The sequence below is a fragment of the Oncorhynchus clarkii genome, unplaced genomic scaffold (assembly GCF_045791955.1).
Source record: "Oncorhynchus clarkii lewisi isolate Uvic-CL-2024 unplaced genomic scaffold, UVic_Ocla_1.0 unplaced_contig_8218_pilon_pilon, whole genome shotgun sequence".
Lineage (NCBI taxonomy): Eukaryota > Metazoa > Chordata > Actinopteri > Salmoniformes > Salmonidae > Oncorhynchus > Oncorhynchus clarkii.
In genome coordinates this window covers 1-15,684 of record NW_027258434.1, presented here as the reverse complement: position 1 = coordinate 15,684, position 15,684 = coordinate 1, and the positions used below count along the sequence as shown (strand labels likewise).

The 15,684-nt window shown below is 43.7% G+C and overlaps 1 protein-coding gene across 1 annotated transcript; it reads right to left on the bottom strand.

The window, feature by feature from the left end:
- Positions 1-1,293: 1,293 nt before the first annotated feature.
- Positions 1,294-12,265, bottom strand: LOC139396926 (disabled homolog 2-interacting protein-like). The gene is made up of 4 exons (XM_071143856.1): positions 10,837-12,265; positions 9,654-9,741; positions 5,315-8,379; positions 1,294-4,380 (listed from the first exon to the last, which is right to left on the bottom strand). The coding sequence occupies exons 1-3, from the start codon at positions 10,926-10,928 to the stop codon at positions 8,212-8,214; spliced, it is 348 nt and encodes a 115-aa protein (XP_070999957.1). The 5' UTR covers positions 10,929-12,265; the 3' UTR covers positions 1,294-4,380; positions 5,315-8,211.
- Between the last annotated feature and the right edge of the window lie 3,419 nt (positions 12,266-15,684).

The following is a 15,684-nucleotide window of genomic DNA, read 5'->3' as shown; positions in this document are numbered from 1 at the left end:
TGATAGGCTAATTGACATCATTTGAGTCAATTGGAGGTGTACCTGTGGATGTATTTCAAGGCCTACCTTCAAACTCAGTGCCTCTTTGCTTGACATCATGGGAAAATCAAAATAAATCAGCCAAGACCTCAGAAAATAAATTGTAGAGCTCCACAAGTCTGGTTCATCCTTGGGAGCAATTACCAAAAGCCTGAAGGTACCACGTTCATCTGTACAAACAATAGTACGCAAGTATAAACACCATGGGACCACGCAGCCGTCATACCACTCAGGGAGGAGACGCGTTCTGTCTCCTAGACATGTACTTTGGTGTGAAAAGTGCAAATCAATCCCAGAACAACAGCAAAGGACCTTGTGAAGATGCTGGAGGACACTGATGCAAAAGTATCTATATCCGTCATAAAAAAGCCAGACTACGGTTTGCAACTGCACATGGGGACGAAGATCATACTTTTTGGAGAAATGTCCTCTGGTCTGATGAAACAAACAAAAATAACTGGCCATAATGACCATCGTTATGTTTGGAGGAAAAAGGGGGATGCTTGCAAGCTGAAGAACACCATCCCAACCATCCCTGCTTTGCTGCAGGAGGGACTGATGCACTTCACAAAATAGATGGCATCATGAGGCAGGAAAATTATGAAGCAACATCTCAAGACATCAGTTAAGTTAAAAGTTAAAGTTAAAGCTTGGTCGCAAATGGGTCTTCCAAAGGGACAAGCATACTTCCAAAGTTGTGGCAAAATGGCTTAAGGACAACAAAGTCAAGGTATTGGAGTGGCCATCACAAAGCCCTGATCCCATAGAAACTTTGTGGGCAGAACTGAAAAAGTGTTTGCGAGCAAGGAGGCCTACAAACCTGACTGTTACACCAGCTCTGTCAGGAGGAATGGGCCAAAATTCCCCCAACTTATGTAGGAAGCTTGTGGAAGGCTACCCGAAACATTTGACCCAAGTTAAACAATTTAAAGGCAATGCTACCAAATACTAATTGAGTGTCTGTAAACTTCTGACCCACTAGGAATGTGATGAAAGAAATAAAAGCTGAAATAAATAATTCTCTCTACTAATATTCTGACATTTCACATTCTTAAAATAAAGTGGTGATCCTAACTGACCTAAAACAGGGAATTTTTACTCTGAAAAAATTTCAGGAATTGTGAAAAACTGAGAATGTATTTGACTAAGGTGTATGTAAACTTCCGACTTCAACTGTACATACACATTTGAGAAGTCCTTTTTGGAAAATATGTTTACCACAGTAACCAAAGAACACACAAGGCAGAGGCTTAAAATAGCTAAATAAAACTTTAATAAGTATAGTTGCAAATGTACATAAATTGCACAGCCACATTGTTTTGAATATATCATCAACACAAATTCCTCTGTACATTATTGTTTTCACCACTGTTGTCCAAGGAAGCAGAATCCAGCAAATACTTCACTTTCAACATACTTACAAAAGTATTTTCTAAGATATTAGAAAACATACAACATCTTTCACTTTATTTATAGATGTATATTTAGTTTATAGTATTTTTCTCACTGGCTCTAACTGTACTGTATGTATAATGAGTTTGTGTGGCTACAGAGACATCATCACCACATTTCTCTCTCTGACTCTCCTATATTCTCTAACAACTTCATGAAGGTGGAACAGAGCTGGGATGCTACCAGAAACATACCGAAGATTTAGAATTGATAGCCAAATGAAATGACATTGCATTCCCTATTTCTATGGAAGAGGCTTCATGTTGTGTTGCCCTGGTAATACTAATATATCATTAGAAGGTTTATACCAGTATTAATCTAGCTGATTTGGGAGAGTTGGCATTTCAATGGCACAGGCTAGTTTGTAAGGTAGGGTTCCACGGTAGAGGGCTACGGATGAGAAGTGGAGACTACTCAGGGGACTAGACTTAAGTCCCTAATATCACAGTCAGTACTCTCTTTACCCCTTCAAACTCTGGAAATAAAATACATCATTGTTGAAGTTTGAGCCAATCATCTGAAATCTAGTGGTTCGGTAGTGCACTCCACTACATGGCTAATCAAGCCCGGAGTGCACATTTCTGCAGTCCAAAAGATGGAGTTTTTATGGAACGTAGACTAATAATGCTTAAAACCCAATTTTAAAAGTGCATAGAGCTGGGCTGATGAGAAATGGGATTTTGTGCTTGTGTTTCTCTTTCTCCACAATTGATTGGTCATAGAATGCTGGACGTTTGGATTCTCCCTGTCCTCTACACACCTGAAATCATCCAACACCTCTCAACAGTAAATTGTCATTTTACATTTTTTTTTGCAACTATTAATTTTAAAGTGGTTTTCCCTTGATCGAAAAAGAGAATAATGAATGTGGTGGTGGAGAGGAGAGACTTAGATCTACAGGCTGAAACCTGGAGATCTAACTGAACAGGACAGATGACTGACTGAGCTATTTACAATTTACATGATGTCATATCGATCGATAGAGCAGTATTATTGAACACAAGGTACATAAAAAAAACTATTTTTATCATTAGGTAAAAATATTGTGAACATTTAATTTACACTCGTCTCCAAGCCTGTCCAGCCTCTTGATACACTAATCGTTATCATATACAGTACCAGTCAAAAGTTTGGACACACCTACTCATTCAAGGGTTTTTCTTTATTTGGACTATTTTCTATATTGTAGAATAATAGTGAAGACATCAAAACTATGAAATAACACATATCATGTAGTCATGTAATCATGTGGTAACCAAAAAAAGTGTTAAACGAATCAAAAAATATTTTATACTAATGTGAACGCTAATAAATCGGGAAGCAAGTACAGGGAGTGAATTTAATAAATAAACGAAAATGGAACAAAACAAGAAACACGAGTAGCGTACAGACATGAAACATGGAGTCAATAACTCCTGGGGAAAGAACCAAAGGGAGTGACAGATATACAGGAGGTAATCAGGAAGGTGATGGAGTCCAGGTGGGTCTCATGAGGCCAGGTGAGCATAACGATGACAGTTGTGCATAGTAATGAGTAAACTGGAGACAACGAGCGGCAGAGAGGGGGAGCAGGAGTATACGTGACAGTACTCCCTCCCTGATGTGCGGCTCCAGCCGCAGGACGACGACCAGAGGGACGGTCCCGAGGACCAGCAGCGGGCCGATCTCTTCTGCTGAGGCGCGGGAACCTGCAGAGCCAGCTGAGGCACGGGAACCTGTAGAGCCAGCTGAGGCGCGGGAACCTGTAGAGCCAGCTGAGGCACGGGAACCTGCAGAGCCAGCTGAGCAGCGGGAAGCTGCAGAGCCAGCTGAGGCGCGCGAACCTGCAGAGCCAGCTGAGGCGCGCGAACCTGCAGAGCCAGCTGAGGCACGGGAACCTGTAGAGCCAGCTGAGGCACGGGAACCTGCAGAGCCAGCTGAGCAGCGGGAAGCTGCAGAGCCAGCTGAGGCGCGCGAACCTGCAGAGCCAGCTGAGGCGCGGGAATCTGTAGAGCCAGCTGAGGAGCGGGAACCTGTAGAGCCAGCTGAGGCGCGGGAACCTGTAGAGCCAGCTGAGCCGCAGGAAGATGTCGAGCCGGCATGGGATCCCGACAAGCTAGCTGAGGCATGGAAGCCTGACGAGCCAACCGAGGCTTGAGAATCTGTCGAGCCAGCTGTCACGGAAGCCTGACGAGCCAGCTGTCACGGAAGCCTGTCGAGCCAGCTGTCACGGAAGCCTGACGAGCCAGCTGTCATGGAAGCCTGACGAACCAGCTGTCACGGAAGCCTGACGAGCCAGCTGTCATGGAAGCCTGTGACGAGCCAGCTGTCATGGAAGCCTGACAAGCCAGCTGTCATGGAAGCCTGACGAGCCAGCTGTCACGGAAGCCTGACGAGCCAGCTGAGGCATCCCTGGTTGCTTCGGCAGCCGCCCTTGGACCCAACGTCACCAGTAAAATATCATCCATGTTGCTTCCCTTTGGTGAGGTGTTATTCTATAACGTGTACGCTAATAACGTGTACGCTAATAATCGGGAAGCAAGTACAAGGAGTGAATTTAATTAATAAACGAACATGGAACAAAACAAGAGACACGAGTAGCATACAGACATTAAACATATAAACAGAGTCAAAAACGCCTGGTGAAAGAACCAAAGGGAGTGACAGATGTAGGGGAGGTAATCAGGAAGGTGAGCGTAACGATGACAGTTGTGCGTAATAATGAGTAAACTGGTGACAACTAGCGCCAGAGACAGGGAGCGGGAGTAGACGTGACATATATTTTAGATTCTTCAAAGTAGCCACCCTTTGCCTTGATGACAGCATTGCACATTATTGGCATTCTCTCAACCAGTTTCATCTGGAATGCTTTTCCAACAGTCTTGAAGGAGTTCCCACATATGCTGAGGACTTGTTGGCTACTTTTCCTTCATTCTGTGGTCTAACTCATCCCAAACCATCTCAATTGGGTTGAAGTAGGGTGATTGTGGAGGCCTGGTCATCTGATGCAGCACTCCATCACTCTCCTTCTCGGTCAAATAGCCCTTACACAGCCTGAAGGTTTGTTGGGTCATTGTCCTTTTGAAAACCAAATGATAGCCCCACTAAGCGTAAACCAGGTAGGATGGCGTATCACTGAATTCTAAATAAATCCCTGACAGTGTCACCAGCAATGCACCCCCACACCATCACACCTCCTCCATGCTTCATGGTGGAAACCACATATGCGGAGATCACCTACTCTGTGTCTAACAAAGACATGGAGGAAGGAACCAAAAATCTCAAATTTGGATGAATCAGACCAACGGACAGATTTCCACCGGTCTAATGCCCATTGCTCGTGTTATTTTTGCCCAAGCAAGTCTCTTCTTCTTATTGGTGTCCTTTAGTAGTGTTTCTTTGCAGCTATTCGACCATGAAGCCCTGATTCACGCAGTCTCCCCTGAAGAGTTGATGTTGAGATGTGTCTGTTACTTGAACTCTGTGAAGCATTTATTTGGTCTGCAATCTGAGGTGCAGTTAACTCTAATGAACTTATCCTCTGCAACAGAGGGAACCCTGGGTCTTCCTTTCCTGTGGTGGTCCTCGCAAGAGCAAGTTTCATCATTGCCTTGATGGTTTTTGCCACTGCGCTTGAAGAAACTGTCAAAGTTCTTGAAAGGTTCCATATTGACTGACCTTCATGTCTTAAAGTAATGATAGACTGTCATTTCTCTTTGCTTATTTGAGCTGTTCTTGCCATAATATGGACATGGTCTTTTACTAAATAGGGCTATCTTCTGTATACCACCCTTACCTTGTCACAACACAAATGATTGGTTCAAATGCATTAAGAAGGAAATACATTATTATAACAAGGCACACTTGTTAATTGAAATGTATTCCAGGTGACTACCTCATGAAGCTGGTTGATAGAATGCCAGTGTGCAAAGCTATCATCGAGGCCAAGGTTAGCTACTTAATATATTTAGATTTGTTTAACACTTTTTTTGGTTACTACATGATTCCATGTGTTATTTCATAGTTTTGATGTCTTCACTATTATTCTACAATGCAAAAAATATTAATAAAGAAATAAAGAAAAAAAACTTGAATAAGTAGGTGTGTCCAAACTTTAGACTGGAAACTGTATATAATAGGATATATAATCACATATTATATATGTTTATTTCTGTAGCAACTCATAAAAAAAAGAAGTTCATCATCTTCCTATATTGGCAACCGAAAACAAAAGCTGACAGTCTGGCGCTACCATTGGTTATAGCACCAAAATGAAGCATGCAGATTTCATCACTCTCATTAATGAATCTGTAAAGGTAAGAAAAAGGGTTAGAAAAATATACCAAATATAGATGTTGAAATGTCTGGTGGGGGCGAGACGAACAGCAGCTATCGGATCATTCAGAAGGACTTACACACCCAATTTTAAGACCAACTGTGTTTGAGTAGCATCTTCACATTCAGAAGAGAGAGAGAGAGGGAGAGAGGGACTGAAGGAGAAGGGGAGAGAAATAGAGGAGAGAGAGAGGGAGAGAGAGGGAATGAAGGAGAAGGGGAGAGAAATAGAGGAGAGAGAGAGGGAGAGAGAGGGAATGAAGGAGAAGGGGAGAGAAATAGAGGAGAGAGAGAGGGAGAGAGGGACTGAAGGAGAAGGGGAGAGAAATAGAGGAGAGAGAGAGGGAGAGAGAGGGAATGAAGGAGAAGGGGAGAGAAATAGAGGAGAGAGAGAGGGAGAGAGAGGGAATGAAGGAGAAGGGGAGAGAAATAGAGGAGAGAGAGAGGGAGAGAGGGAATGAAGGAGAAGGGGAGAGAAATAGAGGAGAGAGAGAGGGAGAGAGAGGGAATGAAGGAGAAGGGGACAGAAATAGAGGAGAGAGAGAGGGAGAGAGGGAATGAAGGAGAAGGGGAGAGAAATAGAGGAGAGAGAGAGGGAGAGAGAGGGAATGAAGGAGAAGGGGAGAGAAATAGAGGAGGGAGAGATGCTTGAAAGCGAAGTGGGAGGTCACAGTCTCAATGCAGCATGCTTCATTGACATTAATTTACAAACAGGAGTTTTAAGAGTAACATTCTTACTTAAGAGTTTTAAGAAAAAGTAATATTCTAATCTGTGAGGTCACGTGACCGACACCAGTCCAGTGTATAGTATAATGTTGTGTTAAACAACACAATTCTCTCTCTCCTTGTACTACAGGGGCTATGAGACCAACCATGGCTGGTGGGAGGAGCTATAGGAGGACAGGCTCATTGCAATGGCTGGAATGGAGTTTTGGAATGGAATTAAACATGTGGTTGCCATGTGTCTGATAGCATGTTTGACCATTCACTCCATTCAAGCCATTACAATGAGCCAGTCCTATAGCTCCAAATGCAGAGGGACACACAACCAACATACAACATTGATTCAACGTTGATTCAACATTAATGATGAAGCACTAAAGCAAACCTCGACCCAACCAGGTCTGTCCAGAAAACCTGGATAAACTAAAGGTTTAGAAGAAATAAAATAGCATTCTAACTATTTAATCTGTTGATGGTGCTACTCACAGTATAGCTGCAGTCTCTCCCCCTATGCCCTATAATACACAGTATAGCTGCAGTCTCTCCCCCTATGCCCTATAATACACAGTATAGCTGCAGTCTCTCCCCCTATGCCCTATAATACACAGTATAGCTGCAGTCTTTCAAATATAACTATATCTCATGTATACTTTATAGAGGAAAAAAATAAATATGCATACATCTATATTAAATATCATTAATATAGTCTCACATATAGTTCATTATTTAGGGTTTATAATACATTACGTGATGTATTTATACAGTATCTGTATTCCTTTACAAATCCACAGTATTATAAGTTGTGCCTTTTATGGCAGGAAGAAGGGGGCTGAAGGACAAAGTAGAGGTGTGCTCCTTACTTAAGGCGTTTCATGTACCAATAACTTTCACAAAGTGCACTATGTAGGGGACATGGGGGTAGGGGATAGTGGGGCACTTTGGAACACACTCAAGGACTTAAAAATAAAGATCAGTTTGGACAAAAAATATTTCAAAGCTCCTATTTGGTTTTTAAAAGAATGAGATAAGATCTAAATAAATCATTGTTTTGTTATTGTTTTGTACAAGGTCCACGTAACCTGCTCCTAACAGAGAGAAGAAGAGAGGAGGTCAGGAAAGGAGAGGAAAACAGAGAAGAGAAAAGAAGAGAGGAAAGGAGAACAGAGAAGAAGAGAAGAGGAGAGTAAAGAGGTTTTGGGTGACTATCTGACAGACAATGTGTTGATTATATAGTGGTTTGACCCAAGCTTTAGGGAAGAGAGCCTGAAATTGTCCCAGCAACTGCATACATCCAATGGAAACATCCAAGTCGATTGATTGACGGAGAGTTCAGTTCATGTCTACAGCTTGTCCCGGCTTCTCCTCTGCAGGGCCCATCTGGTGTTCAGCTCTGTCCATTGATTCGTTGTCTCTTTCCTGGTCTGCTGTCTGTCAAACTAAAGACCCGCCTCCTCGCTTGGCCCCTGGCAGTGGTCTCCTCACTCACATTCTCCTCACCATGTAGTGTCCATATAAGGAAGTGTCCTCTACAAGCACCAGCCAACACACACACACACACACACACACACACACACACACACACACACACACACACACACACACACACACACACACACACACACACACACACACACACACACACACACACACACACACACACACACACACCCTCTCTCTCTGCCTCTAGCAGTTGCTGCTGTTCCTGAACTCTCCATTCTCAGTGATCTGGAGCTTGGTGGGGTTGGTCGGGGAGATGCCGTTACGGGTCTGCATGCTGTAGCGCTCCTTCAGCTGGGTCAGGGCACTCATCAGACGGGCGTTGGCCGTGTCCAGGGACGCTATACGTTTCTCCTGCAGAGAGAGATAGAAAGAGAGAGAGAGAAACACTGGATTATTGAGGTAGAGAGGGAGGAAAGTGGTAGACCTGTGCAAAGATAGGTGGTGAAGTACACAGACAACTAGACAAGCAGACACATTCATGTAAACATTTTATTGTAGTGTCTGTGTGCAGGGTTAACTGAATCATCTATAGTCCTGTCGCATTCATCCACCAGAGGTGTTCTCTAATTCACTATTCACCTCTCTCTCTTCTCTCTCTCTCCATAATGAGCTTTCCATATTCATGCTCCCTGTCTGTTGACTCAGGGAGAGGCTCACTGCCTTACCACCGCCAGTTTGTTTCCACACTCAACTCCCATTACTTTACTGTGAGGATGAGCTGTGAGTGTGTGTGTGCATCGCTGTCTGTGAGTTGACATTGAGGAGTTTTTAACACTAGATCTATTCAACTTTGTTTAACTCACATAACTCATACGTTTGTGTGTATGCAACATGTCTGGATCAGAAAAGCTACAACACAGAGCAGGAGATATAATATACAGTTCAAATGAGTCACCTTGTCTCAACACGCTTGTCGACAGACAGGCTAGAAGAATAATGTAAATGTAGGTATTAGTTAGTCTGTAAGACTAAAGCGGAGAGTCGTGCTGCGCTCAGCCATCCGAGCCTAGTCACTGCCACAGAGATCTGACAGCTTGAATTAAACACCTCTATGTAAGTTCTGTCAGCCTTCACGTCCTGTAGCAGACGACACACTCCCACACACGCAGAGGGACGGATGTACACACATAACAATACATCCCAATATATTGTGCACAGTTGACTGGGAGCTACATGGGCTTCTGGGTATTCTTCAAGTGTCTCTCTATATGAGGTTTAAACATTGCAAACAGGAAGTGCGTGTGTGTGTGCGCTCAACTCATTCTAAGATGTTTATAATGACCTGCAGTACTGTTTCATGACACCAGGGACCGCCCTGCTCTCTCTATTTATTTGATTTGATTTGTTTAATTTAACCTTTATTTAACTAGGCAAGTCAGTTAAGAACACATTCTTATTTACAATGACGGCCTACCCCGGACGACACTGGGCCAATTGTGCATCGCTCTTTGGGACTCCCAATCATGGCCTGATGTAATACAGCCTGGATTCAAACCAGGGACTGCAGTGACACCTCTTGTACTGAGATGCAGTACCTTAGACCGCTACGCCACTCGGGGGCCCTATGGGGCTTTAAACAGTCAACAAACTGACTGTATGGAGTTGTATATGTGACTGACTCTCACCTGTGCATCAATGATCTTCTGTTTGGAGTCAACCACAGCCTGCATGTCATTGTGATCTTTCTTTAGCTCCTCTTCCACTGACATTAACCTGGACACACACACACACACAGACACACAGACACACACACAGACACACAGACACACACAGACACACACACACACACACACACACACACACACACACACACACACACACACACACACACACACACACACACACACACACACACACACACACACACACACACACACACACACACACACACACACACACACACACACACACACAGACACACACACACACACACACACACACACACACAGTTAAAGGGACATCAGCAACACAAAGCACTACATACACCCAGCGTATGAAATAAGGTATAGTATGTGGATACAGAACAGAATCATGTGTACTGTGTGTTACTCTGGCTCACACAAGTCTGGCAGGACCTTCCAGCTGTATGGCGGACTACAGACTGGAACTGAGGCATTTTGGGCCTGCTGGTCTGTTAGTACTTTAGATCTGTATGTAGAGTATAATATGTTTCATATAGTTATTAGAATGAGGGTCTCTTGGGACTGCTGGTCTGCTATGCATTTAGGAGGTGTGTGTACAACTTCTAACTGAGTTTGTGAGAGGTGTGTGTAGGGGTGTACAACTTCTAACTGAGTTTGTGAGAGGTGTGTGTAGGGGTGTACAACTTCTAACTGAGTTTCTGAGAGGTGTGTGCATCTCGGTACTCTTGTCTGCAAGGCGTTTTAGAAATATGGATAACAGTACATTTACTTGAATTGAGTTTGTGAAATGTGTATGTATTGATTTGTGTGTGTGTGTGTGTGTGTGTGTGTGTGTGCGCGCGCATGTGTGCTTGTCTGTGTGTGTGTGTGTGTGTGTGTGTCGGCTCTAATTGAGTTAGCAGGGTTCAGTGTGACACGGATCTGAAAGGAACATATGTCTTCTGACATCACAGACCAGGAGATAACATCAAGAACACACAGCAGATAACATCACCCATCCATCCCCCTCTTTCGCTCTGCGTATGCTTGCTCTCTCTTACCAAATCTTTCTCTCTTTCTGTTTCTCTCTTCATCTCTATCTTACTTTCTCCATCTCTCACTCTCTCTTTCTCTTACTTTCCCCAGTCTCTGTCTGGAAAGGGTCTGATCCCCACACCTTATGTACCTGCTTATAATACCCTTCATCTGGAGGTCCTTGTCATCCTGCTGTCGTCTCAGGCGTTCCTCAGACTCCTCCAGCCGTGCCTGGTACTCCATCAGCACCTTTTGAGCACCGTCGTCCTGACCCTTCAGACGAGCCTCGTACTCCTCCAGCTTCTGGACCGACACACGCAGCTTCTCCTGGAGGACCACAATCTCCTGCTGGTACTGAGGGGGGGTTAAAGGAGACAGATAGGGTTAAAGGAAGAGTCAGAATCTTCTTCAACAACAATACAGCCACCCCCTGCTGGTACTAGAGAAAGGAGAGAGAGAAAGAGAGTGTTTTTATTATCATCATAGTCATCATCATATCATCATCGTCATTAACACTGCAAAACCGATACTTAGGTCAATGGCGCCAACCCATACTGGCCTATTCAATTGTCCTGTTGTTGCTAGGTAGAGGTGGTCAGTGAAGAGAGCAGTAACCGGCATTGTTATCATCACAATAATCAGTGTCAATGTTCTCCTCGTCACAGTGGTCCCTAAGGTAGACCTTGACAGGTGTATCAACTCATTTCCATAATTTCCTCACCATTTTTGCTTCTTATCCAATTTATTCTTTTTTTGAGCACCTGGTTCCATTTCAAGTTTTAAACAGTAAAATATTGAAGGGAAACTGAAACTTGGACAGGGCAGGATTAGAAGTGTGGAAGTGTTAAAGGCTGTAAGTAGACATTAGCCAACACTCACAGTAAAACTTCCAACTTTTCTAAGCCACCAGTATTCCTGAGAGAGATGAGTTTATTTTCCATGTCCCAAATCCCCACCAGCACTCGAATTTGATCCCTAACCTCTAAAACTGGGGACTTAAGTGGAGTACTGTTCCAGAAGAGAGGAGGAGAGGGAGGAGAGGGATTCAACCTCCGCAGCTCAAGCCCTGGACTCTGGGAAAAGCTTGCCTTGACCTCCCTCCGGACCTGTGAGCGGTCCTGAAGAGGAGAGGGTTGGTGCTGTCTGAGAAATTAGGAGTGTAATCAAATCCTGTCTGGCTTCAATAAAACACACATCCGAGCTCCTTCAGCAGCATTCAAGGGAAGCCAGGTAGAAACGGAGCACACCTCATCAGAGAATACGATAAAAAAGTTGACTCAACGCTGTCCTTCACAAGAACACTGGACCAAATGTGAAATATGAATAAAACTATGAAAATAAGTGCTGCTCACTGTCAATCCCCTATTTTCTCTTATTTTCTGCTTCATAAAATCATGTAAGCATGATGTGCAGCAGAGGTGTGTGTGACAGCCAATAGGCAGTGGAGGTGTGTGTGTGTGACAGACAATCAAAGCATTGAGTGCTGACAGCCATTGGGATGAGAAGCAGGTGAAGGAGCAGCAGCAGAAGCGGGAAGCATTCTCCCCGCACACACACATGGACATACACACACACATGGACATACACACACACATGGACATACACACACACATGGACATACACATACACATGGACATACACATACACATGGACATACACACACACATGGACATACACACACATATGGACATACACACACACATGGACATACACACACACATGGACATACACACACACACATGGACATACACACACACACATGGACATACACACACACACATGGACATACACACACACATGGACATACATACACACACATGGACATACATACACACACACATGGACATACACACACACATGGACATACATACACACATGGACATACACACACACACATGGACATACACACACACACATGGACATACACACACACATGGACATACACACTACACATGGACATACACACACACATGGACATACACACACACATGGACATACACACACACATGGACATACACACACACACATGGACATACACACACACATGGACATACACACACACACATGGACATACACACACACATGGACATACACACACACATGGACATACACACACACATGGACATACACACACACATGGACATACACACACACACATGGACATACACACACACATGGACATACACACACACATGGACATATATACACACATGGACATACATACACACACATGGACATACACGCACACATGGACATACACACACACATGGACATACACACACACACATGGACATACACACACACATGGACATACACACACACACATGGACATACACACACACATGGACATACACACACACATGGACATACACACACACACACATCACATGGACATACACACTCACATGGACATACACACACACACACACACACACATGGACATACACACACACACACACATGGACATACACACATGGACATACACACACACACACACACACATGGACATACACACACACATGGACATACAGACTCACATGGACATACACACACACACATGGACAGACACACACACTTTGACATACACACACACACATGGACATACACACACACATGGACATACAGACTCACATGGACATACACACATGGACATACACACACACACATGGACATACACACACACACACATGGACATACACACATGGACATACACACTCACACATGGACATACACACATGGACATACACACACACACACACATGGACATACACACACACATGGACATACACACTCACATGGACATACACACACACGGACATACACACACACACACACATGGACATACACACACACATGGACATACACACATGGACATACACACACACACACATGGACATACACACACACATGGACATACACACACTCATGGACATACAGTGCCTTGCGAAAGTATTCGGCCCCCTTGAACTTTGCGACCTTTTGCCACATTTCAGGCTTCAAACATAAAGATATAAAACTGTATTTTTTTGTGAAGAATCAACAACAAGCGGGACACAATCATGAAGTGGAACGACATTTATTGGATATTTCAAACTTTTTTAACAAATCAAAAACTGAAAAATTGGGCGTGCAAAATTATTCAGCCCCTTTACTTTCAGTGCAGCAAACTCTCTCCAGAAGTTCAGTGAGGATCTCTGAATGATCCAATGTTGACCTAAATGACTAATGATGATAAATACAATCCACCTGTGTGTAATCAAGTCTCCGTATAAATGCACCTGCACTGTGATAGTCTCAGAGGTCCGTTAAAAGCGCAGAGAGCATCATGAAGAACAAGGAACACACCAGGCAGGTCCGAGATACTGTTGTGAAGAAGTTTAAAGCCGGATTTGGATACAAAAAGATTTCCCAAGCTTTAAACATCCCAAGGAGCACTGTGCAAGCGATAATATTGAAATGGAAGGAGTATCAGACCACTGCAAATCTACCAAGACTTGGCCGTCCCTCTAAACTTTCAGCTCATACAAGGAGAAGACTGATCAGAGATGCAGCCAAGAGGCCCATGATCACTCTGGATGAACTGCAGAGATCTACAGCTGAGGTGGGAGACTCTGTCCATTGGACAACAATCAGTTGTATATTGCACAAATCTGGCCTTTATGGAAGAGTGGCAAGAAGAAAGCCATTTCTTAAAGATATCCATAAAAAGTGTTGGTTAAAGTTTGCCACAAGCCACCTGGGAGACACACCAAACATGTGGAAGAAGGTGCTCTGGTCAGATGAAACCAAAATTGAACTTTTTGGCAACAATGCAAAACGTTATGTTTGGCGTAAAAGCAACACAGCTCATCACCCTGAACACACCATCCCCACTGTCAAACATGGTGGTGGCAGCATCATGGTTTGGGCCTGCTTTTATTCAGCAGGGACAGGGAAGATGGTTAAAATTGATGGGAAGATGGATGGAGCCAAATACAGGACCATTCTGGAAGAAAACCTGATGGAGTCTGCAAAAGACCTGAGACTGGGACGGAGATTTGTCTTCCAACAAGACAATGATCCAAAACATAAAGCAAAATCTACAATGGAATGGTTCAAAAATAAACATATCCAGGTGTTAGAATGGCCAAGTCCAGACCTGAATCCAATCGAGAATCTGTGGAAAGAACTGAAAACTGCTGTTCACAAATGCTCTCCATCCAACCTCACTGAACTCGAGCTGTTTTGCAAGGAGGAATGGGAAAAAATGTCAGTCTCTCGATGTGCAAAACTGATAGAGACATACCCCAAGCGACTTACAGTTGTAATCGCAGCAAAAGGTGGCGCTACAAAGTATTAACTTAAGGGGGCTGAATAATTTTGCACGCCCAATTTTTCAGTTTTTGATTTGTTAAAAAAGTTTTAAATATCCAATAAATGTCGTTCCACTTCATGATTGTGTCCCACTTGTTGTTGATTATTCACAAAAAAATACAGTTTTATATCTTTATGTTTGAAGCCTGAAATGTGGCAAAAGGTCGCAAAGTTCAAGGGTGCCGAATACTTTCGCAAGGCACTGTACATACACACATGGACATACACACTCACACATGGACATACACACTCACATGGACATACACACTCACATGACATACACACTCACATGGACATACACACTCACATGGACATACATACAGACATGGACATACACACACACATGGGCATACACACTCACATGGACATACACACACACATGGGCATACACACACACATGGACATACACACTCACATGGACATACACACACACATGGACATACACACACATGGACATACACACTCACATGGACATACACACTCACATGGAAATACATACACACATGGACATACACACACACATGGGCATACACACTCACATGGACATACACACACACATGGACATACACACACACATGGACATACACACTCACATGGACATACACACACACATGGACATACACACACACATGGACATACACACACA

What these genes read in the sequence shown, in the direction of transcription:
- LOC139396926 (XM_071143856.1), bottom strand. Translation starts at nt 10,928, where the DNA reads ATGGAGTACCAGGCACGGCTGGAGGAGTCTGAGGAACGCCTGAGACGA. An exon ending in ATGAAGGGTATTATAAGCAG is followed by an intron (nt 9,742 to 10,836) that starts GTACATAAGGTG and finishes GTGTGTGTCCAG; the next exon opens with GTTAATGTCAGTGGAAGAGG. An exon ending in AGAAGATCATTGATGCACAG is followed by an intron (nt 8,380 to 9,653) that starts GTGAGAGTCAGT and finishes CTCTCTCTGCAG; the next exon opens with GAGAAACGTATAGCGTCCCT.